We start from the raw sequence: 26372 nt of genomic DNA, 5'->3' as shown, positions 1-26372 counted from the left end.
TCACCCTGAGCTTTCTTCCCATTAACAGTTATTTATTGTAGTTTTCCCTGGCAATTGAATTTCTTCTGTATCATCCAATTCTACAAATATATCATGACCTTGTTCATTAGTATTATTTATATAATTGGGTCTTTTATTTTATTTTTTTTTTTTTTTTTTTTCTGATGATATGATATGTTCTCTATCTCTTAGGTATCCAGGGCCTTAATTAGGTGTTTTTGCTGGACATTGTGACAAGCTCCTGCCTTTTTCCTTTCTCAGCTTTATATCCTCTTAAATCTGTTATCTTTTGACATTGATCTTCAGCATTTTATGCTTGGATATCTGCAAATGCGTAGAATTTGCTAGTCAATTTAGAAAATTTCACATGATTGCATGCTTTGATTTGTTTTATCATACAAAACAAAAACATTGTAGATTTTGATGATCTTAGCAATTAGATTCACCCATAATCTATGACAGTGGAAGAAGAAATTAGAATCTTGAAAACAAATGCTGAAATTTAAACGTAAATTTTGTACTCGTCAGTATCAACATTTTAATTAAAGGGGCATAATAGTTTTTTTTATACCTATTTGACATAAGATAATCTAATAAGGTCTCAAATTTAGAATGACAATCTAAATCTATTAAATCGAGAACTGAGGTTTTAAAGTATGACAAAAAACACAAGAAGTTGATGACCTAATTTCCCCTAAATAGTTGCTTTTTAATTTGTCGTGTCACTTAAGGACACCCAAACATAAAAATTGTTTGATCTATAATATACCAAATTTAATTTGTTCAATAACAAATGCTACATGCACTCTTAATGGCACACTTTATGATATGGCAATGAAAATTACCATTAAATCAAAAATTTAATGATAAAATTCAATAATAATTTGAATTATCATGTCAGAAAATGAACACTACTTGAGAACGTATGTGGCACTTATCTTATTCAATCATCGCTAATCAATCTTTCTCATGCTTACAATATGCGGCAGACAAACGAACCTTAAGCCCTTACATGATTGAGAGAAAGGAATTGGAAATTCAAAGGGGAAGCCTGGCGAATAGGCATCGTGTGCAAAAAAAAAAAAAAAAAAAATGATAAAAGTCATGGGTCTTAAAAATGATAGAAGATTTTATCTTAAAAATCAAAAGTTTTTCAAAATTATCACTATAATTTCAAGATTAAGGATATCGATAAATCTTTCTAACTAATCCATTTTATTCCTGTAATTGAAAAAATAAAAAATTATTAACATAAGAGAAAGCCCCCATCACCTTGTTGAGGGGGTGGAGGGCACCCCTTCAAGCCGCTCCCGATATAGGGGAGGGGACGGAGCCCATCCCTATGTGAGGAGCGGAGGTGTCATCCCTCAATCTTCCTTTTTTTTTTTTTGAACTTTTATTTTTTGTAAATTTTATCTGCTTTTTGGTAATTTCCTTTCAAGAGCATAATAGAAGGATTGGATGGGCTGATACAGAGGGTGTTGGAATGAAGGAGTAACAGAGGCAAACGGATTCACTAAAACCGTTCTAGTAATTGGATTTATATGCATATTCTGCTAGTAAATGAAATATTCAAATGATTTTTTATTTTTATTTTTAGCTTTTTTTTAAAAAAAAAAATAAAAAAAAATAAAAAAAAATTAAAGGTATTTTTGTTATTAGGTGGAATATTTACAGTTTTTAATAATTTAAGGGGGCAATATTGTTGCAATCTAGAGTTTTGGAGAATATTATTAATTGGGTAGTAGTTTTTCAAAATTATCACTATAATTTCATTTAATGAAATGGATACTCTCCATTTTAAATGAGAAATCAGGATTTGAAGTTAGTATATCTAACGATATATATAAAGTAAATGTTGGCATGTTTTTCAAAATTTAAAATAATGTAAAATCATATACACCATTAGATATATTAACTTTAAATCCTGACCATAATTATTTGAAATGAAGAGAATCCTATTCCGTAGTTTGAAGGGTACGCAAACTTTTTTCAAAAACTTTCTTTAGAAATTTTTAAATAATTATTTTTAATCATTATATATATAGACAATCTTATTATATATGGAATAAAAAATTCTCAAATAAAATAAAAAAGAAAATAGAGAAATGTTATTTTGTATTAATTCAACGTTTTTTCAGCATATTCAGATAACGTGGCATACTCAATCCACCTTTAAATTAAATATAATTAAAAATAAATAAAAATAAAGACGAATTATAAATATCACGTCAGCAGAATATGTCGGGAGAACATAAAATAGCATCTCTCATTAAAAATAGAAAAAAACTATATTTAACTATGTCAGCTTTAAATCGAAACCGAAACTGTATTCAGCTCTCGTCACCAGAATTCCATGCCAGCAACTGAAAAGCGATAGAAAAATAGATAAATACATTACATATATATAATACCAATTCAGGTATGCGTAAATACTCAAGCTGCAAATTTCCTCCTCTTGGCAACAAGGATAAGAGGCTTGGCGGAGCTGTAAAAATGAAAAATGGACCAACATAGGTCGGTTGCATATATATATATATATATATATATATATATATATATATATATATATATATATATATATATATATATATATATATATATATATATATATATATATATATATATATAATTAAACACGTCTGATTCATTGTGGTTTAATGAATTAATTTTTTTACTCCATATGCTGCATTTTGTATTGTAGATGGTACATCGTTTATAACTTAACAGAAGTTTACGTTTGGCCTGGTAGTAGGTTCGATCGGGGGTGGCCAAACCCTAACTCGAGTTTTTTCTTTTTTTTTTACCTTTTTTGGGCTTGTGGAGGTGGTTCGATGACCATGGGATAGCTCGAGCCACCCTTTTCTCTTTTTTTTAAAATTTTTTTTTTCTTATTTTTAGTTTTTTATTTTTAATTATGCATAAGGACAGAAAACGGTTTTTAAAGGTATCACTACAAAAAACTATGAAAATCGCCGCGTGTCTACAGTACCGGTTACTGTAGACACGCGGCCAGATGGCAGCGTGTGTCTCTGGCCACGTGGCCATATGTGGCGTAGAAACAATTGGCCGCGTGTAATTTATACACGCGGCCAATTGGCCGCGTGTATGGCATTCTGTTGGACACGTGTATAAAAATACACGTGGCCAACTGGTGTTTTTTGAAAAAATATTTTTGGAATTTTTTTTTTTTAAAAAAAAAAAAAAAACCAAACAAATAGTATGTACCCTATACCAAATTAGAGTTTATAAACTAATTAGTTTTGTACAGTACTTGTATTTAAATTTTTTTGAATTTATTTATATAAAAAATAATTATTATATACCCCAACAATAAATTTGTGCTATATTTAGTATGTATTGTACTTATGGTTATGTTTTAGGGTTTACATGCAGGTTGAGTTTCTTGAATATGGTTTATGCGTTAGGACTTAATTTATTGAATGTGTAGTACATACTCGCAGGGTTAGGGTTCGTAGAACATCCATCTGAATGTATTGGCCTTGTGGTCCCGATCATTATAGCATACCTTACACAAGTATAAAATTGCATGCCTCTATCATTTGATCCAGTTCAATGTTCAAAACTTGGTCGAACTATCATTTGATCCTAGAGTTAGGGTTTATAACTATATATATAGTATATATATTTAGGGTTAGGGTTAAGGTTAGGGTTTATGGCTTACATATAGTACATACACTTAATATTAGGGTTAAGGAGTGGCTTTATGGCTTACATATGGTACATACACTTAAGATTAGAGTTAAGATTATGGGTTTTAGGGTTCAATTTTATGGTCAGGGTTTAGTATAGTATATATATATATATATATATATATATATATACTTAGAGTTAGGATTTAGTTTTAATTTATAGTTTACGGTTTAGCAATTTGTACAGTACATACACTTAGGGTTGCATGTGTTTGTGTTTGTATTTGTATTTGTATTTCAAAACTATCTTGTCATATTTGTATATACATATATATAATATATGCATGCATGCATGCATGTAAACGGCGTGCTGAAACTATATACCTTTATAGTTACTTGTATATACCCTAACATTGGGGTTTATGGCTCTATATATATATATATATAGTATACTTATATAGCTATATACAGTATAGCTATATATAGTATATATATACACTTAGGATTATGGTTTATAGATATATATAATAGGTATATACACTTAGTGTTAAGGTTTATGTTTATATAGAGTACTAAATGCATAATTAAACCAAATTTGTGCTATATATATATATGCATAATTATACGGCGATGAACAAAAAAAAAATATGCAACATAACAAAGTACGTTAGGGTTTATGGCTATATATAGTATATAGACATAGGGTTAGGGGTTATGGGCTACGTGCAATATGTTTATAGTATATTTACGTTTTACGTGTTGAGTACTTTACATATATATGGTATACTTATAAGTAAACCCTAACTCTAATTAGGATTTACGTTAATGGAATACTAATCTAATAAAACCCTAACCCTATATATATATAGGACCTATATATATATATATATATAAACCTTAACACAGACTTAGGGTTTAAGAATTAGGTTTAGGGTTATCGTTTAGGGTTTAGTTTTATGGGTTAGAGTTTACGTAAACCTTAACACTATATATATTACATGCACTTAGGGTCGGATTAGGGTTTGTGTTTGTGTTTGTGTTTGCAAATACAAATATATATTTATATATATATATATATATATATATATATATATATATATATATATATATATATATATATTTTCGTTTTTCAAAAAAAACAAAAAAGAAAAAGAAAAAGAAAAAAGAAAAAAAAAAAAAAAAAAAACAGATAGAGACGTGTATTAGTATACACGCCACGCGGCCAATTTTTGGCCAGGTGACCTGTGCGGGACAATTCCAGCGCGCCACCTGGCCTAATTTTTAATTAAAATTTTTTTTTTTTAAAAAAAAAAGGGTAGCTTCCTCGATCCACGCATTTCTCTCCCTCAGCTCTCTCTCTCTCACTCAGCTCTCTCTCTCTCTCTCTCTCCCTCTCTGTCTCCGTCGATCACGGACGTCCGCACCGACCACCGACCACCGCCCTCCGCTGTCTTCTCCGGCCAGCTCCTTCTCCGGCCGTCACTGCACCACGCGTGCACCATCCTATAGGTGCATGCTCTCTCTCTCTCTCTCTCTCTCTCTCTCTCTCTCTCTCTCTCTCTCTCTCTCTCTATCTCTCTGTCTCTCTCTCTAGCTCTCTCTCTCTCTCTCTCTCTCTCTCTCTAACCGAACCAGGAACCCTAACCCTAGGTCCAGACCTATCTCTCTCTCCCTCTCTCTGTCTCTCTCTATCTTTCTGTCTCTCTCTCTAGCTCTCTCTCTCTCTATCTCTCTCTCTCTCTCTCTCTCTAACCGAACCACAGTAGGAACCCTAGGTCCGGACCTCTCTCTCTCTACATCCATCTCTCTGTCTCTATCTCTCTCTACATCTCTCTCTCTCTCTCTCTACATCTCTCTCTCTCTCTGAAACCTCTCCCGGTCTCTCTCTCTCTCTCTCTCTCTCTCTCTCTCTGCCTTGTACGTGATTGCTATTTTGGGAGGGATATTATTTTGGGACTAATATGTTTTAATGCAGGTACATTTTGGCTAAGGAGCATAAAATACACCAAAAAAAAATATTTGTGAGTAATTTTAAATTTAATTTTTTTTTTCTTTAATTTTGACTATAATAAACTTGGTGCATTTAAATTAATTTGTTTAAAATCTGTTTCTAATTTTTTTAATAGTTTCATATAATAATTGTGGATTTAGCAATTAATAATGGTCTATGCAACGCTGTTAATTTTGTTGGGTTTGAATATCTATTGTTGTGTAATTTTATGTGTTTTGATGTGGTTGGTCGTTATGCATGAAAAATATTCGTACAGTTGTGTTATTTTTCTTTTTTGTAATATGTTTTACTGTACTACGAATTGGTGTGTGGATTATTATTTGTGGCAATTTATGCTAAAACATTTGAACAGATTAAACAATCTCACCATTATTTTATTAACTTCATCATAAAATCAATGATGCAAACCAATAAAATATAAATAAGTATGCGGTACTATTTCAACAATTTTTGGGTTTTTTAAGAACAAAAAAAAAAAAGTTTAATTGTTCATTTTCAGGTAATTTTTTTACAAACAAAAAAAAAAAAAATTTCAAAGTAAACTCGCCATCATTTTATAATAAAATGATTGTATCCAACAATTATTGGATAGATACAGAAAATTAAATTTGGCCACCGTCTACCATTTATAATAATTTCTTTTATTATTCAATTTATAACAAAGGTCTAAACAATAAACCCTAAACCCTAAATCAAAACCAATATAAAAATCCCTATACTCTAATCTCAAAACCAAACCCCTAAACTTTATACTCTAAAAAACAAGCAAAAACCATAAACCCTAAACCCTAACCCAAAATACCGTACACCCTAAAAACCCTAAACCCTACAAAAGAGTGAGATTTTTTTATTACTTTTTTATTTTAGTTAAACCCTAAACCCTAACCTTAAAACCCTAACCCTAAAAACTAAACCCTAAAAACCTAAATCCTAACCTTAAAACCCTAAAACCTAAACCCTAAACCCTAACCTTAAAACCCTAACCCTAAAAACTAAACCCTAACAACCTAAACCCTAAACCCTAAACCCTAAACCCTAAACCCTAAAACCTAAACCCTAACCTTAAAACCCTAACCCTAAAAACTAAACCTTTAAAACCTAAACCCTAACCTTTTTAACCCTAACCCTAAAAACTAAACCCTAACAACCTAAACCCTAACCTTAAAACCCTAACCCTAAAAACCTAAACCCTAACCTTTTTAACCCTAACCCTAAAAACTAAACCTTCAAAACCTAAACCCTAACCCTAAAAACTAAACCCTAACAACCTAAACCCTAACCTTAAAACCCTAACCCTAAAAACTAAACCTTCAAAACCTAAACCCTAACCCTAAAAACTAAACCCTAACAACCTAAACCCTAAATCCTAAACCCTAAACCCTAAAACCTAAACCCTAACCTTAAAACCCTAACCCTAAAAACTAAACCTTCAAAACCTAAACCCTAACCTTTTTAACCCTAACCCTAAAAACTAAACCCTAACAACCTAAACCCTAACCTTAAAACCCTAACCCTAAAAACCTAAACCCTAACCTTAAAACCCTAACCCTAAAAACTAAACCCTAACAACCTAAACCCTAACCTTAAAACCCTAACCCTAAAAACTAAACCCTAACCCTAAAAACTAAACCCTAACAACCTAAACCCTAACCTTAAAATCCTAACCCTAAAAACTAAACCCTAAACCCTAAAACCTAAACCCTAACCTTAAAACCCAAACCCTAAAAACTAGAACCCTAAAAACCTAAACCCTAACCTTTTTAACCCTAAACCCGAAAAAAAAAAGAAACCTTAAAACCCTAAACCCTAAATAAAGAAAGAAGAATATTAAAAAAGAAAAAAATTAAAAAGGGAGAGATCTCTTTTTTTTTAATTATTTTTTTATGGTGAGGTAAACCCAAACTCTAACCCTAAAAACTAAACCCTACACCCTAAAACCTAAACCCTAACCTTAAAACCCAAACCCTAAAAACTAGAACCCTAAAAACCTAAACCCTAACCTTTTTAACCCTAAACCCGAAAAAAAGAAACCTTAAAACCCTAAACCCTAAATAAAGAAAGAAGAATATTAAAAAAGAAAAAAATTAAAAAGGGAGAGATCTCTTTTTTTTTTTTATGGTGAGGTAAACCCAAACCCTAACCCTACAAACTAAACCCTAAAAACCTAAAACCCTAAACCCTAAAAAAAAAAAACAAAAACCCTAAACCCTAAAAAAAGAAAGAAGAATATTAAAAAATATAAAAGAAAAAGGTTCGAGATCTTTTTTTTTTTAATTTTTTTTATTACTATTTTATTTTAGTTAAACCCTAAAACCTAAAACCCTACACCCTAAAAACCCTAAACCCTACAAATATTAAAACCTAAACCCTAAACCCTAACCCTAAAAACTAAACCCTTAAAAACCTAAACCCTAACCTTAAAACCTAAAAAGAAAAAACCCTAAACCCTAAAAAAAATATGAAAAAACGATACTTTGAGTTAACTGTTTAAAACAAACATTAAACAAACAAGCACTTTATTTGCTGTAATCAAATAACATATTTCGTTTCAGATTGTTAACTCACGTACAGAGGAATATGGACAAGTCGTGGATGTTAGCACCTAGGGGTACGACACAGTATAATGACGGGTGTAGAGCGTTCGTGGCATTCGCCGTTCGTAACTGTAAGGCTGCTGATGGCAAAATTTACTGCCCATGTAAGTACTGCCGGAATAACCAGCGGCACCCCCCAGATTACGTTCTTGCCCACCTGACAGGGGGGAAGGGAATGTCCACGGGATACGGTTTCTGGTATATGCACGGTGAGACTACCCTAAACCCTGCTGCTCCTGTTCGGGGTCACGACCATCCCAGTGTCATAGATACGGCTCCCCGTGGCATTGAACCTGTAGAAGTCACAGAACAAGGCGGAGAACTGGAACAAGGTGGTGACATGCACGCCATGTTGCGTGACGCCTTCGGCGTGCACGAAGTAGGTGAAATCGATCATGTTGGCCAGCCCGGAGAAGTAAATGAAGGAACCCCTGCAAGGGACACATTGAAGTACCTTGAGTTGTTGAAGACTGCCGACAAGCCACTTCACCTCGGTACAAAACACCGTAAATTGAGTGCAACTGTACATTTCTACAACTTGAAGTGCATTAGAGGTATTAGTAACAAGATTTTTTCTGATATTCTTGAGCTTGTCAGTCAATTATTGCCTCCTTGCGATGAGGCCTTGCCGGTTAATACGTACGAGGTGAAGAAATTTCTCAGTTCCATGGGTCTCGGGTATGAGAAGATTCCGGCGTGCCGTAATGATTGTATGTTATTCTGGAAAGACAATAAAGACTTAGATACCTGCATCGTATGTGGAGAATCTAAGTGGATGACTGATATACATTTAGATCAGGATGGTGAGGTAATATCGTCGAGGAAAAAACGTCCAGTGAAGGTGTTGAGATGGTTTCCACTCATCCCACGGCTACAGAGGTTATTCATGTCGGAGCACACTGCGCACAATATGAGATGGCATGCAGAAGGCCGCACTAGGGACGGCGTATTGAGGCACCCCGCAGACGGTGAGGCATGGAGATCGTTTGACACTCTACATCCGGATTTCATGGCAGACAATAGGAACGTGCGGCTTGGACTGACAGCAGATGGATTCAATCCATTTGGGAACATGAGTACATCCCACAGCACATGGCCCGTATTGCTTGTACCGTACAATTTGCCCCCTTGGATGTGCATAAAACAGACGTCGTTCATCCTGTCACTGGTTATCCCCGGACCGAGCTCACCTGGTATGGATATCGACGTCTACCTTCAGCCACTGATTGATGAGCTGTTGGAGCTGTGGGGTGTAGGGGTACGAACACTAGATGCTGCGAAGATGGAGAATTTCAATATGCGAGCTCAGTTGATGTGGACAATAAACGACTTTCCGGCGTATGCAAATTTATCTGGTTGGCCTAACAAAGGTGTGAAGGCATGTCCTTGTTGCATGTATTCGACACGTTCTAAACATTTGAAGAACGGTTATAAATTTTGTTATATGGGACACAGGAGGTACTTGCCAACTGAACATCTGTGGCGACTGAACAGAAGAACGTTTGATGGGACTGAGGAGTTAGAATGTGCTCCTGATGTGCCTTGCGGGGACGAGATCCTCCAACAGTTGGACGGAGTTGCGTTTGGGGATGAGAACGCGGGTAAGACGAGACGGAAGAAGCGGAAGACGGGTGCACGGGGTGCTGATGATGTTGTGTGGAAGAAGAAAAGTATTTTCTTTAGATTGCCGTACTGGAAGGACAATTTGCTTCGGCACAATCTTGATGTCATGCACATAGAGAAAAATGTCATGGACAATATACTTGGCACTATTTTGGACATCAAAGGGAAAACGAAGGACAACTTGGCAGCTCGGCTGGATTTGCAAGAGATGGGGTTGAGACCTAAATTGCATCCGTTCACCGCTGCAAACGGTAAAACATATATACCCGCGGCTTGTCACACGATGTCCAGGGAGGATAAAGAAAGCTTTTTAAAGGTTCTTCGAAATGTGAGAGTTCCAGACGGATATGCATCGAACATTTCACGGTGTGTTCGGATGAAGGACCGTACAATTTCAGGGTTAAAAAGTCATGACAGCCACATACTGATGCAGCAGCTTCTACCAATTGCATTGCGTCATTCACTGCCAGACAAAGTTGTCAGACCTATCGTTGAGATTTCAGCATTTTTCAGAGGCATATGCTCGACCAAGCTAACTCAAGCTGAGATGGACAGACTGCAGGGTGACGTCTGTATCACACTATGCAAGCTGGAACAGGTATTTCCTCCTGGGTTTTTTACTAGCATGGTCCACTTGGTCGTGCATCTTGTGCGCGAGTGTAGACTCGGCGGACTCGTTCAATATAGGTGGATGTACCCGGCAAAGAGGTAAAATTTCGCAGAAAATATATATATATATATATATTTTCATGTAACTCGTGGCATTAAACGGGGACAAGCCCTTAATGTTTATGTGTGTGCACCAGGAGTCTTGGGGGTTTCAAGTCGAATGTGCGCAACACAGCGGCTCCTGAGGGGTGCATTGCAGAAGGTTATATAGCGACCGAGCTAGTAACATTCTGTTCGAGATATCTAAAAAATGCACCAACCTTCCACAATAGACCTTTGAGAAATCTTGATGGTTCCAAGGGGGCGGGAACGTGAGTTAGGTTGAACCGGTTGACGATGCATCAGATTCATCGTTATATTGTGTTCAACTCTGAAGAGTTTCTCAATTTACGGATATAAGTAGTGTTTACATATTGAACCGGATTCAAATGATATAATTGATAAGAAGTAGTTTTTTAATTATGTCCGCTGAATGTAGGATGCACAAAGACGCTATTAGGCGATCATGCGTTAGGGGTCGCATCACGGACGCTCTAATTGAAGCCCAACATCATGAGCAGTTCTGCGAGTGGTACCGCGCATATGTAAGGAAATAGTGGTATTTTGGTATATAATATTTACCTATGTTCAGTGTCATTTTAAGATAGGGTTCGACAATATGCCGCTATTAATCGATGTATTCTTTTAATATATGAAATGATAACATAGGTTGATGGCCTTGACAATCAACGTAGGGAGGAATTGGGGCAGAAATTGGTTATGCGCAGTAGAGGGTTGAAGGAGACAGCAGTGAAGTATAACAGGTACGTGGTAAACGGAAAATTGTTCCGCACGCTAGCCCATGATGTGGGAAGGAGGACTCAGAACAGCGGCGTATGTGTGCCAACCGTTGAATGCGAAACCTACTACGGGCTATTAAACGATGTAGTTGAGGTCGAGTACTACGATAGGACTACGTACGTCCTATTTAAGTGCAATTGGGCGAACCCCACGTTGGACAGAGGATTCAGAGTCGACGATTATGGCCTAGCGTTTGTCAACTTCACTCACCTCATCCACAGGGGAGAACTGCTTACCGACGAGCCTTACGTGCTTACATCTCAGGTAGACCAAGTGTTTTATGTTGAGGATGGAAGGAACCCAAACTGGGTTTGTGCCGTGAGGACTAAACCGCGCAACGTGTACGATGTTGGTCAGGGGGAAGGGAGTAGTGATGCAGATAATGCATATCACGAGTATGTACCGCTCATACTACCCACTGATGACCTGCATGATATGAATGATGAATTCGATCACGACAGGCCCGACATTGATCCGACTGAAGCTCCTGTTATACAATGATTGCTATATTTATTGTTGGTACAATTCGCTTAAACTCAAAATACTTTCTTATTTTGCATAGAGCTCATTGTATAATATGCATATTCTTTTTTAATATCAAAACTAATACGAATTTCAAATAATTTGTCTACATTTTTGTTCGCAGTTTTCGATGGACCAAAGACCCCCTACTTGCGCACATCGTGCACCACGCCTACCCGTGCCTTGCACGACTACATCCACATCGGCGATGTCAGCGGCACTACATACCACACCCTGGCGACACCACCCGGACGCCGTTTATAGACCATTGCCCCCGGGTACGGCAGGGATGAGCAGGTCAGATCCCGGGCAGACGAGCACAGCTGGATATTCTCCTTCTCCATACCCGCCTACATCGACACCGGCGATGTCAGCGGCACTACAGACTACACCGTGGCCACACCACCCGGACGCCATTTATAGACCATTGCCCCCGGGTACAGCGGGGATGAGCAGGTCAGATCCCGGCCAGACGAGCTCAGCTGGATATTCTCCTTCTCCGTACACAACGTTCTCGCAGTTGGGGATGACCTCACCGGGTCATATTGATCGATGGTGCGCGGCAGAGTGTCATGATCTGAGCAGATTCCCGTTGTACTATCCATACCCCCTTACACCATCTATGCCAGTGAACCCTGATAGTGAGACTCAGGATGACAGATTCCCGCTGTCACAGCGGGGGGGATGCCTCTGCCGGCTATGCAGTCGGGACAGATGTCGGCACCGGCAGGGGGCCAGGGCCCGGCACCTGGGGAGAGTCAGGTGCCTGTTTATGGACAGAGCCAGTTGCCGCTTTCTGGGGAGGGTCAGGACCCAGATGTGGGGGAGAGCCAGATGCCCCATGAGGGGGACGATGTGATGTTGGGTCTTGATCAGTTGCCCCATGATGTCCCCCAGGATATGTCTTCGGATGACGATCAGCATGATGAGCCTCACCCGGCAGATGAGGTAGGCGAGGAGCATGCTGGCGACCCAGCGACCGAGCTCATAGCGACCGACCATATTCGGCTGATGGGTAAGTACATTTTTATACATCATTATATTTTAATTTAGTAAGTTCGTATAATATTTAAATTGAATTTTTAATTTATTAATATATTAATATAATTAAGTTATTTAGTGTTAATATATTAACGTTTTATATTTATTGACTAGGGTATAACCCAGACGGGAGCATCTATTTTGAGGTGATTAAGGACCCAGAGAGAAATTGGGTGCTCCCGAGGGTGAAGAAAGTTGTGTTGCAGTACAATGCTGCAACACAACCCGTGGGACGAGCATGCAATCGTTATAGACGGGCTGCGGGTAAGCTTTTACGGAGCGGGTCCCACATTCACTTGCGGGACGAATGGGCAAAGGTAGATAAGCAGATTAAGCGGGCTGGGATGCCATAATGGTATGTGTATGAAACTAATATATGTATTTAGTGAAATTAAAGTTAAGATTAAGTTTTTGTTGAACTGCTAAAATTATTCCTTAAATTGAATGTGCAGCAAGAATTTTTTGTACCCGTATCCGTCGGCCAGCGTCTCGCACAGAACGAATTCTGGGGTGATATGGGCCGTAAGCACCGTTCGTGGAAGTCGAAGTTGAGGACCCAGCTAAATATTCGAGACGGTGACACGCCATTGACAATACGTGCGAGAATGCCAGATACGTTTTTTGATAAGTATGACCGAACGGATGTGGAGGACGTACTGCACGAGTGGTGCACAAAAAGAAATCAGGTATGTAGGTCTTTGAATGTATTACTATAATGTTGTGTGTTTTTAATAAACAGTTCATTTAATCATAGCACATAAGTGTGTTAATTCTTACATTTATTTTCGGAATGTTCAATGCAAAGGCGAGGTCTGAACGAATGAAGCGGCTGCGGGAGCAGAATGACATCCCCCATAGTATGGGGTCCAAAAGTTATGCCAGATTTAATCACGATGAGGTATGAAACAATATGTAAATGTTTTAATTCTTATTTGTGCGTAATTGTTCTTTTATAACATTAAATGAATATCCAATGTTTGTTATATATTTATACTGTATGGCGGCAGGCAACTACATCTGGCACGCCCCCTACTCGTGCCGAGTCGTTTGTGAAGACGCACACAAGGAAAGACGGCACTTATCTGAACGAGCGGACACGGGACCTATGCGTATGCTACTGTTCTATGTTATTAATATTTATTAGTTATGCGTGTGATAAAATATTTATTAATTATCAGTGTATTGTATGTTGACGACGTACAGGAGCGGATGACACAGAGTTTGTCCACTGATCCTGCTGCCACGGAATCCGTTTCATCAGATACGGTGCGTTGGGCACCTGGCGACGCGTACGAGCAGGCACTTGGGCGACCCGAGTATGGGGGTAGGGTTCGGCAGGTTGGGCCGAACGTTACTCCTGTTCGCGGGACTTGTTTCTCGTATAGGGCCCGCACACGGGGGGGACTGGCCGAGGGCACATCTCAGGATTGGGCTGCCAACAAAATTGCGGAGATGGATATCATGTTACGGGCCGAGAGAGAGAGGAATGACGGGTTGGAGGGCATATTGCGGGCCGAGAGAGAGCAGGCTGACAGCATGGAGCAGCGCCTACGATAGTTGGATGCTGTGGAGCAGCGCATGCGACAGTTTGAGGCCTTCATGTCCTCAACAGGATTATCGTTCGTATGCCCTGGTGCTCAGCAGTCTTCACCTGTACACGTAGGTAGTACGTCGTCTGTTAGTAGTGCGCCTGCAGGTATGGTTCATATTATGTATACACTTAGGTTTATTTTTAATTTGTTCTCATTACTTGTTTAAATTTGCATATAATATTATATAGGTTAATTATTTTTTTAACTTGCAGGTAATGCGACAACGATTGGTCCGGTGTCGCCTGTTGGACAATTGCTGAGCCAACAATCCCCTCTCGGGACTCCATCACCCGTTACACCATCTCTTGCGGGACAATCGCCGGTTGGCGAGTTCACGCCCGGGACTGCACCTCGTGATCCGCAGCGACGTCCTCCAGATTTGTAGATATTTTGTGTATTTTTTTTTTTTTGTTAGTAACGAATAACTTTATTAGATCAAGATTTTTAAATTTGTTAATATTGTTGTGTAAGTTATTGTTGTTAGTAACGAATACATTTATTAGTACATGGTATTTAAATTTTTAAATATTGTTGTTTTGATTAATTTGTGTAATTTGATTTTGTGATATTTTTAAATAAAATAATTTTGGAGAATTTTAGTAAAAAAAAAAAAATATATATATATATATATATATATATATATATATATTGTAAATAAAAAGAAATTAAAAAATAGAATTAAATATTTAAAAAAAAAATTCACATTTGGCTGCGTGTATAATAATACACGCGGCCATCTGTTGGCCACGTGTATTTTTATTTTGGCCGCGTGTATTTGAATATGCGCGGCCAATTGGCCGCGTGTATTATTATACATGCGGCCAATTAGCCGCGTGTATAAAAATACATACGGCCAAAATAAAAATACACGTGGCCAACAGATGGCCGCGTGTATTATTATACACGCGGCCACTTGCACGTGGCTAACAGTTCGCCACGTGTACAGTGACTGTACACGTGGCGAATTACAAGTGGCAAAAACCAATTTTTTTTGTAGTGTATGTGATGTGGACTTCCGTTAATTTTTTGATGAAGGTACCATCTCTGTCTTTAACCATAAACGATGTACCATCTATGATACAAAATACAAAACATAAGTTAAAAATAAAGTTTATTAAACCACGTGAGACTAAAAAAAGTACTTAATTGATATATTATTGGAAACAGGATCGGTATTTGTTTAGTTGCAAGGATAAGACTATTTGGTAATTTGGTTAGGAAAATAGCACATTCCTTATTATGGGTTAAGGATATCCAAAATCAGTGACGGATGGCGCCCCCACCCCCCCTCCAACTCTTAAGAAGAAAAAAAAAATAAAATAATAATAATAATAATAATAAATAAATAAATAAAATTACAAGTTTTTTTTTCTTATTAGCCCCTACCAAGAAATTTTTTTGGCCCCTCGGCCCCTTCCCTTCTACCTTCTCTTCAATTGGTTTCATCTCATTTGGAATGATAGTTTTATTGTCAAAATTTTTTCCTTCAACATTTTACAAGTAGCAACAGACAGGTTTAAGAGATAAGAGTAACAAGTTGAGAAACATATGATGTACCTTGAGTGAAAAAATTGTCTCGACAAACGGCCAAAGACACCCATGGTCCCACAGAAGTACTAAGTCGCGGCGAGAAAGAGGGAGGGTTTCCTTGCGAGTTGCGATCAACTTTTATCAGCTCACAGTAAAGGTAAAACTTTGTTTTGTTTTGTTTTTTTTTTTTCTTTTGTTGCGAATTATGAGTTTTGTTGCATTTGCATTTTGCAAGAAGAAACTAAGAAAGAACATAGACAAAGGCTTTAAATGAAAGGGTAAAGGAGAAGAGTCTCGACTAGGAGACTGTGTTGTGACGTGCGTGAAACAAGGCTCAAGGTATCAGAGTTTCAGACTGCTTGATATTTGATAGGTGTTATTGTGCGACTACTTCAAGAGTCCAAAATCCTGTTTAGTTATTCACTGAAAGACACTGTTTTGGCAATGAATTTTGTTGGAGGAGGAGTTATCTCTTCCACAGGATATTCTGTCGCCATTGGAAGAAGCTTTAGAAAATCTGATAGAGGCTTCTAGAACTGATTGTTGGCTGCAACAACAACATCCTCCCAACTCATTTATCATGTGATTGGGCGCGAATGGGGTTTCAGGTTTTTCAAGGAGGCTTGAATACGCTTCATTGAAATGATTTTTTTTTTTGAAATATTTGCCAGCATTTAGCTCGTATAAAAAATGAGCGACAGCGAAAAACGGCCGAAAACTTTTGGCAACTTCCAACGAACTCCGACAATTTGAAAAGAAGAATATCAAACTCATAAAATATTTTACGGTTAAAAAAAAAAAAAAAAAAAAAAAAAAAAAAAAAAAAAAAAAAAAAAAAAAATCCATTTTACAAAAATTAGAAAAAATTATTCTGGTCTACCTTTATGGGTGCACTTGCATCTCAAGTAGATAATTGTCCGTAATGATTTGAAGGATGGAAATAGACTAATAGTTGAGAGGGAAAGATAGAGTAGCTAGAGTTTTGGAGCAATACAAAAAAATCATATGACCAAACGGACTCTAGTCTTTTGCTTTAACTATATATTTTTTTTAAGATTTTTATACTTCGTTTGATTCGCGGAATAAATTTGTAAAATGAAATTCTTATTTCTATGAAATAATCATTCTTTTATTTAATAGGGCCGAAAGAGATAAACATGACAGGTTAGAACTATGATAGAGAGTACCTATTGGGGCAGAATTCTCAAAAGTTCAAAACCATGCTTGTTGAATGTCTTTGTACCTTATATTAGTAATACAGAGTATGAACTTAATGTTAGTTGATGTACTCTTTGAATAAAAAAAAAAAAAAAAATTATATCTCATGTGGTGAAAAATGGTTTCATGAATACTTATAAAAAAGAAATATTCAAAAAAATACTTATAAAAAAGAAAGATGGTTTCATGAATACTTTTGAAAATATTGCCGTCATTAGCTCTTCGGTGTCGTTTTGCTCATTCGCCTTTCCAGGTTCCTTTAATTTCTAACTTTCTATATTCCCCCCTCCTCCTCCTTTGCTTCCTAATTTTGTTTCTCAATTTTATGTCCTATCGGCTTAGGCCCTGTTTGGTTTCCGAGAAAATGTGGGAAACTATGAGAAAAGGAATGAAATTCAATAAATTTCCTCAACCTCAATCTTCCATTTTCCATGGCCATACCACTCCTAAGTTTGAAATGTGAACTTTTTTTTCCCTTATTTTCCTGCAAGCCAAACAACGATTTTCCTTTTGGTTCTCATATTATAATCATGATTATTCAGTATGTGGGTCAAGAACACCGACAGTTAATTAAAAGACATACATAAAAACCAAGGGTGGCAAAATTTAAAAATTATAAGAAAAATTAAAATTTTCAATTTTTAAAAAAAAATTGCGTTTTTTTTAAAAAGAAAATAAAAAGTTTTAGTTGTTTAAAAAAAAATTAAAATTTCCCTTTTTTTTCAAATTTATAGGGTTTTGTAAAAAAAAAATAATAAAAAATAAAAAATTGTAAGGTTATTTTGTCTTTTGCAGTTATTGGGAGGGGTGATATTGACAATTTTTTTAGTAGTTGGGGGACTCAATTGGAGAGAAATGATAGACATGGAACATTTGACCGTCTCCGTCCAGCTTTTAATAATAAAAAAATGTATTTTTTTTGTATTTATCTTTTTTAATTTTTTTCCATTTTTAAATTTTTTTTAACATTAAAAACTGGACAGGGACAGTCAAATGTCTCCTGTCTATCATTTCTCCTCAATTAGGTACGTGGACTTTATTTATTTATTTATTCATTTAAAAAAAAAAAAAAAAGAAGACCTTTGGTATTTCTAAAATTTGGAAACAAATAGAATTCAATTAATGCTCCGTTTGTTTCGGCGTAAAATGGTTTCCGTCGAAAAATAGTTTCGGGGAAGTCATTTTTCAGAAAAAAATTTTCTGTCGAAATCATTTTTCGGTGTTTGGCGCGTACGAAAAATTACAAATATTTTTTATATTTTAATTTAATCATATTAATTTAAAAAAATTAAATTTTATTCACAAAATAAAAAAAATATTATTATAAAATAATATAAAAATATTTTTTAAAATTTGGCATATACAAATTCCGGCAAAAGTTGCCGGAATCCGGCCATTTTCGCCGGAATCCGGCACAAAACGGCCAGATCCCGGCCAGTTGATCGGAAACCGGCCATCCTGGCCAGTTTCCGACTAGAACAGCCGGATCCGGCCATATGCCGGGGGTCCGGCCGTTCTGGCCGGATCCGGCCTCTCCGGCCAGACGGCCGGATCCGACTAGGATTCCGGCCAGATGGCCGGATCCGTGCCGGGATCCGACGAGATAGCCGGTGATCCGGCCGTTCTGGCCAGATTCCGGCATGATATCCCCGGAATCCGGCAACATCTGTCGGACGTCCCCGGATTCCGGCTTAATTTGTCGAATTCCGACACCGACCGGAGTCAGAACCTGACTTGTCGAAATTCGGCAATAGTCAACTGCTTATCGCCACTTCATCGCCACCCACCTCAATCGCTCTCTTTCCAACTCCCAGCACCAGCCATCCCTTTTTGTCTGCCATGACTACACCATGCACACCCTCCTGCTGTATCCATCAGATCCACAAGTAGAACATAATGGGGATTTCTTTGCAAACCCATCAGATCGCATAGAATTGTATAATCCATCCAAAGAAGAATATTCATTGCACTTAGTTGGTTCATCTAATGGCCTACTTTGTCTTGCCAATATGATTCTCAGTAACGAGAGAGGGTTATGTGTTCTCTGGAACCCTTCTATTCAAAAAGCCATATCCCTTCCCAAGCCTAATCTTCCATGTCTCGGTTCGATGATCCAATCTGTTGGCTTGGGGTATGAGCCCATGACCGATGATTACAAATTGGTGAGGCTCGTGTACGGAGGCACTACTTACATTCCTTTCAAAAAAAATGTTCCATCTCTGGTTGAGATTTATACGCTTCGAACCGGCATATGGCGCTCTTTTACTGCCCCCGGTCCTCCCTACCTCGTGGCCATGTGCTCCTCATCGGTTTTCATGAATGGGGCACTCCACTGGCCCGCAAATACTCCATCGTGGCAACGCGCCTTTCGCAATGTGATTGTGTGGTTTAATATGAAGGATGAGGCCTTTGGTGAAGTGGGTAGGCCTAAGAGTTTACAAGGGTTGGAAGACTTGAACGTTAGTGTGGCGATAGTTGATGGCTTGCTTGCGCTTTTCCCTTGTGCCACGGCTAGAAACGAGACGTCTCAGGCGGTGTGGGTGATGAAAGAGTACGGAGCAGAGGAATCTTGGAGTAAGCTGTTTGATGTTCGCATTGGGGTATTGGAGAGGGTGATAGGCTTTACAAAGAGTGATGAAGTTCTAGTGCAAAAGGCTCAAAGTTTGTTTTCTTTCGGACCAAGTAGCCAAGGATATGTTGATCTTCCCATTCGTGACCCAGAGGACATTTATTTGGATACTTATGTGGAGAGCCTTGTTCTACTGAATGCAGCTGACCGAGTTCCAGGGTGACGGGAATTTGTTTGGTGGTAGTGAGCGCACAGAGAAAAGCAGGTACTTGATGCTACTTCCACGTTCTACTTGTTACGATTACTGAATTTGTGTGTAATATAGGATTATGAATAATATTAAAATTTCCTGGATCTCAGCCTACATTCCTGCTATAAATTCTTTGCATACAGTAGAATGATTTAGGAAAAACAAAATACCCTTTAACCGGTTGAAAGTTATATGATTTAGGTAGATTTCCTTTTCGTTTTCCCTTATTTACGCTCAAGTGGTAAGGGCCTTGGTCTTTGTGGTAGTCCCATGAAGTCTAAGGTTCGAATCCCCTTGGGTGCAAACAATTCTTTAAGGCCAGCCAGCTGGTAAAGCCGGAGTATTACTCAATCCGTGTTGAGGGGGTGCTTTACATGGGTCCAAGGTTTACCTGACAAGATTGGATACACGAAATGGCTCTGCCTTTAAGAGATTCCTCGTCATCAAAAAAAAAAAAATATATATATATATATATATATATATACACTTTTCTATGGATTGGCACCAACTTAGTCCTGGACCAATAATATGCATATTGCATGCATGGCTTTATCTTTATAATGGCTCTACTTCGGAGTAGTCAATTTGTTTCGACGCGTAAAATGTTTTTCGTCTGAAATTTTTTGGTGTTTGGCTCATACAAAAAATGAGATACGGCGAAAAATTGTCGGTGACTTCTAGCATAGGTTCGGCGGTGGTCTAGCGAACTCCGGCGCTTTAAGAAGGGAAGCTCAAATTTAAAAAATAATATTCAAAGTATTCATATTATGAATGGGTATAGGTTCCCCATTCAGATCGCTTAATGTTTAACAGTTGAAATTTCCGGTCTTTTACATATAGAAAATTTTGTTGAAAAACTGTGAGATCCATTCCTTTTAGATTGAAAGGCTTGCCATTAGAGCTTAAGAGAGGTCTCTCATACCCTTTCTATAGCCATATCGACGGCATCTATCCCTATTGCATTGCCATTGTCCTATTTTTTTTATTATTGAAATGCTAAAGTGAGAAACCTTTTGGGATTACTATTCTAAAATGATATTATTGGTAACAACGTGCATGCTACTTATCAAAAAGATTATAGGTAATGACCTGCTATGTTTCCAAGAGAAACAACCAAAATGTAAATAATTTGAGGATTTACAAATGAATTGTGATTTTTTTTAGGTGACTTCCCCTGTTTTGGTTTATCTTTGTGGATTTTTGGTATGCAATATTATTGTCTTTGATATCAGATTTTAGAATTATGATCATGTTAATTTATATGGTGTTCTTATTTACTGTTTATCTAGTATTTGGTATTTGAGAATACTAGGGTAGAGAATATATATAGATTGTGTTTTAAGTTAATTTTTGGTTTTGGGTAATGAGCAACTCAGCTAATGGTTGTTTCAGGCAGTTGAGTAATGATGTTTTTATGAGCTAAAAGCTTGGGCTTTTGTGTTTTTTGCCTAATAATTTTGCATAACAGAAGTGTTGAGCTTCAGATTTCTTCACCCTGAGCTTTCTTCCCATTAACAATTATTTATTGTAGTTTTCCCTGGCAATTGAAATTCATGACCTATGTTTGGTTGTTCATCAAATAAGTGACACAATATGTGTAAAATTACAATTATAGCCATCTAATAATTTTTTTTTTTCTAGAAAAAAACTAGCACATGGTTGGGTGGCTTGCAGCAAGTGCCGAGTTTGGGGGTATGTAGTCACGAGCCATGCCCAAGTTTGGGGGTGACTGCGATCCACCCTTCAATAAAGGGGTTGTTGAGTTTAGGGTTGGCCACAAGCCACCCTACATTGGTTTTTTTTTAAAAAAAAAAAATAAATAAATAAATTAGAGGAGCATAATAGTATTTTCATACCTATTTGACAAATAATCTAATAGAGGTCTCAAATTTAGAATGATAATAAACTCAAGTTTTAAATCTATTAAATTGAAAAGTAAGGTTTTAAAGTATGACGAAAATGGCAAGAAGTTGACGACCTAATTTCCCCTAAATAGTTGCTTTTAATTTGTCGTGTCACTTAAGGACACCCAAACATAAAAATTGTTTGATCTATAATATACCAAGTTTATTCAATGACAAATGCTACATGCACTCTCGATGGCACGCTTCCTAACGTGGTAATGGAAATTACCATTACCATTAAACCAAAAATTTAATGATAAAATTCAATAATAATTTGCATTACCATGTCAAGAAGTGAGCACTTGAGAGTGTATGTAGCATTTGTCTTATTTAATCATTCTTAATTAATCTTTCTCATGCTTACAATGTACGGCAGAAAAACGAACCTTAAGCCCTTACATGATCGAAAAAGAGGAATTGGAAATTCAAAGGGGAAGCCTGGCGAGTAGGCACCGTGTGCAAAAATGATAAAAGTAATGGGTCTTAAAAATGATAGAAGATTTTGTCTTAAAATCAAAAGTTTTTCAAAATTATCACTATAATTTTTTCTCTGTAATTCTGAGATAATGGTAAGGATGCTCCATTAAGTTTGATTAGAGTTGTTCTGGATAGCATCTTAGAAATTGGGTTATGAGATAGGTTAGGATAGCTCTCTTTACTTTACCAATTACGGGATGTACTGGAGAGGATTTTAAAACAAAACATTACCCCTACCATCTATAGCTACATCAAAGATGAACTTGTAGAAATTTGGTGGAGATAGGGCTCATTTACTGAATTAGTGTTTAGATATAGCCTTTTGAGTATCGGGTTGAAATATGCTCTCCTTGTAGACCCTACGAGTTTGATTTGCCTGATTAATAGCTTATGTTTGTTTTTAGCCATCCATACAAAGTCCATAAGTATAGCTACAAAAAAAAAAAAAAAAAAGTCATCATTCGCCGGAGTATTAACATAAACTTTAGAATTTGGGTTTATTATGAGTTTAATCCATTCCATTAAGAAAGTGTGTAATGTCCGGGACATTGCTAATGCGTTTTAAATGTAAATTAGACTAATTAATGAATTGGAATTAATGAAATGTCAAGAAAATGCCTAGAAAACATTTAGAAAACACTTAGGGTCGAGTACAGGTGTAAAAGAATGCCCAAATGGACAATCTGGTTGCAGAGTTTGCAACCTGTTTGCAAGCAGTCCGGACCCTCATGGGACGCGTATGCTGGCCGTTCGGACCCTTTTGCAAACGCTGAAGTCCGAGAGCTCACATTCGCACCCCGTCCAGACCCTCTTGAGGACGTGCGTGATTTAAAATGTGCATATCCGGACCCTCACTTAGCCCGTCCAGACGGCACCTAAGATAAATGCAAAAAGAGCCATTTTGGCTCATTTTCTCCGAATTTCTTCCCCTTTACACAATTTTCTCTAGGATTTTCATGGAAAACTCTTGATCTATGAAAATCTAAGCCTCCAACCTCAAATCTAACCCCGAAAACATGATCTACGAAGCCCGATCTACATTTCTACTGATTGTTTTGAGGTAAATCGCTAAACTTGTATTTTTTAGATTTTTGGTTGAATCTTGTAAAATATGAGTTTAATCTTGATTATCCTTTAGGTTTTCTGCTATTTGGAGCTTGCAAAAATCCCCCAAACTCCGGGTATTGTTTGGGTGAATCTTTTGGTAAGTTTCTTCAAACCCTAATCTATGGGTATTTAATTTAAATGGTATTTTATGAGTTTAACCCTAAGATTTTCTTATGGGTTAATATTATTGTGATTAGGTTAGTAAATATAATTTATATGGGTATTTTTTGAGGTTGTAATTTTTAATGTCTAACCTTAAGCAAATATTTTGGATTAGTGTTATTTGGGTTGGTTTAGTATTTTTATATTATAGGTATGTGTTTGGAACCCTAGAAATTCTATGGATTTTTCATGGTTTAGCTCTTTGGTAATTTAAGAGCTAAATATTAATTTAGTGTTAGAGAAATATTAAATAGCGTGCAGTGTGTTATTTTTACAATAGCACATTGCGAGCAGTTATCTAGGAAGCTTAGTTGAACTTGTGATCTGCGCAGCCAAGGTAAGTATTCTACTCACTGAGGAAAAGTTACTTTTTACGTATTTTATAGAAATGAAATATTATGTGATTTTCTTACCAAACCGATGATATATTAAAATATATGTTTTGGATGTTTTGAGTAGTTTTGAGTATGTTGAAATTATTGCCAATGATGCTATTGCAAATTGAAATGCGTGTAAAGTGTGATTTGAACTGTGATTTAAGTGTTTGACTGTCTGTTGTGATTGAGATTTAGACTATGTTTTAATGCCTGCTGCAGTTGGGATTTTAATTATACAAGTTATAATTTAGAAATTAACTTATTGATTTGTTTACGAATTTTAGAGACTATTGTTTGTCAAAAGCATGATCATGAAATAAATTTTATAGTATTTGAGCATAAACAAACTACTGGAGGACCTAAGCCCCAAGGTACCTGACAGATATTATTGGGGGACTTAAGCCCCAAGGTACCTAGCAGATATTATTAGGGGACTTAAGCCCCAAGGTACCTAGCAGATATTATTGGTGGACCTAAGCCCCAAGGTATTTGTTAGAGAGGCAAAACTAGCTATTGGGGGACCTAAGCCCCATAGGAATACAACAGAGAACAACAACGAGCATACATAACATTGTTTTTATCTGTGTGATGTTTTCATGATATGATATATAGTAGTTTTATGTTAGATGTATTGATATGCATATGAGTCTTAATGGGAAAGAACATATGTATATTTCTATCGGCTGGTTACATATTTTAAAAGAATTGAGCTTGGATGTACTTGGATGTTCACATTGCTCAGAATTAGAAATGCTAATGTCTATGTATAGATAGGCGAACTAACATTGATGCTTTGGCTGCAAGTTTTGTAGATGTAGATGATGACCAGTTTGCTTAGCGTATGGATGCTATGATTGGAGCACTTCGCGACAGTCATATGTCACGGACTCGTGGGTAGTCCGCATTTTTTGTAGTCTTTGTATATGGCTCGTGTCCTATGCGACACTTGTATTTTATAGAGCCATTCTTTGTTATGTAATTAAAGTTATGTTATGTTAAAAGCCTTAAACAGATAAACATATTAATGGTTCTCTTGTTGTAATAACAGTTATGTTTATATAAATGTATTTCCGCTTATGATATGCGTTCCGTTACACATTGATTATTGCTATCCGCTGCTTAGATGTAACTTTAATTATCAGGTATATGTTATGGGACATGTGTCATATGTTAGTTGAAAGGCAAGTAGCGTACTATTATGTTGGGTTGGGGTTCTTGGAAGTTAGCAATTTTGATGTTCTTTAATGGTAATTCTGGGTTGGGCTTGAATGCTTGATCAACCGAATATGCTCTGCCTCTGCTTATGGATTGGGTGTTAATCATGTTGCGTACGTGGGTAACAAGGATTTAATTTTATTGTAAATTTCGTCTTCATATTTGATCAACCATGGTGTAAAGGAGTTAATAGTTGTGTTAGTAACGGTAAGAAGCCTGACATTAAGTTGAGAGAGAAGAGAATAATTGGAGAATGGGGTTGTAGTTGTTGAGAGGGTTTATATTGGGTATTTGGGTTGTATGAAAATGCATCCATTTCATCAAGAGAGGGTTTATTGTAGTGGAGAAAGGCAAACTTGTGCACTGGTTTCTCTATGATTTATAGAAAAAAAATACCTCAGTTGAAAAAGTATATATTTTTCCAGCAACAAAGCTATATAAAGGAAAATGCTAATTTCTATTCCCATGATTGTTGCTCATACCCTCCATCTACGTAGCGTTGTCTTTTTGAAAGATGGATTTGAATGACAATACATTATTCGTCTACCTCATACATGAGGGAGATTGTGGTTATAATGTATATACGTCGGCCTCTTTTCATGAGAACATTGATTTCCAAGATACTCAACTCCAACCTCAAACGGAATCCACTACTAAAAAACCTCCACAGAAATGAAACTTTGGCATGGGAGAAGACAACGTACTAGTATCAGCTTGGCTCACTACTAGTATGGATGCATGATGCAGCATAAATTAAAACAAACAGAAAATTATAAAGATAAACCTTTTACTAACCTGCAATTTCACCAGACTAACAATAAGGAAGAACAAACCAACGTCTCACTGCCTTTGGCAGTGTCTCACCACCAAGAGAGAAGAGAGGAGTCACACCTCAAAGAAACGAAACTATTTTTTTCATTCATCATAAACTGCCTATTACAATAGAACATTATGTTTAAATAGACTCATAGACTAAACTTTAACTCTAACCCTAACCCTAATATGACTGAGGGCCAAG

The 26372-nt window shown here is 36.8% G+C and overlaps 1 protein-coding gene across 1 annotated transcript; it reads left to right on the top strand.

Moving 5' to 3' along the window:
• The first annotated feature begins 19067 nt into the window (after positions 1-19067).
• LOC133861432 (F-box/kelch-repeat protein At3g06240-like) lies at positions 19068-23697 on the top strand. The gene is made up of 2 exons (XM_062297226.1): positions 19068-20127; positions 23632-23697. The coding sequence occupies exon 1, from the start codon at positions 19144-19146 to the stop codon at positions 20083-20085; it is 942 nt and encodes a 313-aa protein (XP_062153210.1). The 5' UTR covers positions 19068-19143; the 3' UTR covers positions 20086-20127; positions 23632-23697.
• The last annotated feature ends 2675 nt before the right edge of the window (positions 23698-26372 follow it).

The sequence above is a fragment of the Alnus glutinosa genome, chromosome 2 (genome assembly GCF_958979055.1).
Source record: "Alnus glutinosa chromosome 2, dhAlnGlut1.1, whole genome shotgun sequence".
Taxonomy (NCBI): domain Eukaryota; kingdom Viridiplantae; phylum Streptophyta; class Magnoliopsida; order Fagales; family Betulaceae; genus Alnus; species Alnus glutinosa.
Note: the sequence above shows the minus strand (reverse complement) of the source record. Positions and strands in the feature narration are given on the sequence as shown.

What these genes read in the sequence shown, in the direction of transcription:
- LOC133861432 (XM_062297226.1), top strand. Translation starts at nt 19,144, where the DNA reads ATGCACACCCTCCTGCTGTATCCATCAGATCCACAAGTAGAACATAAT.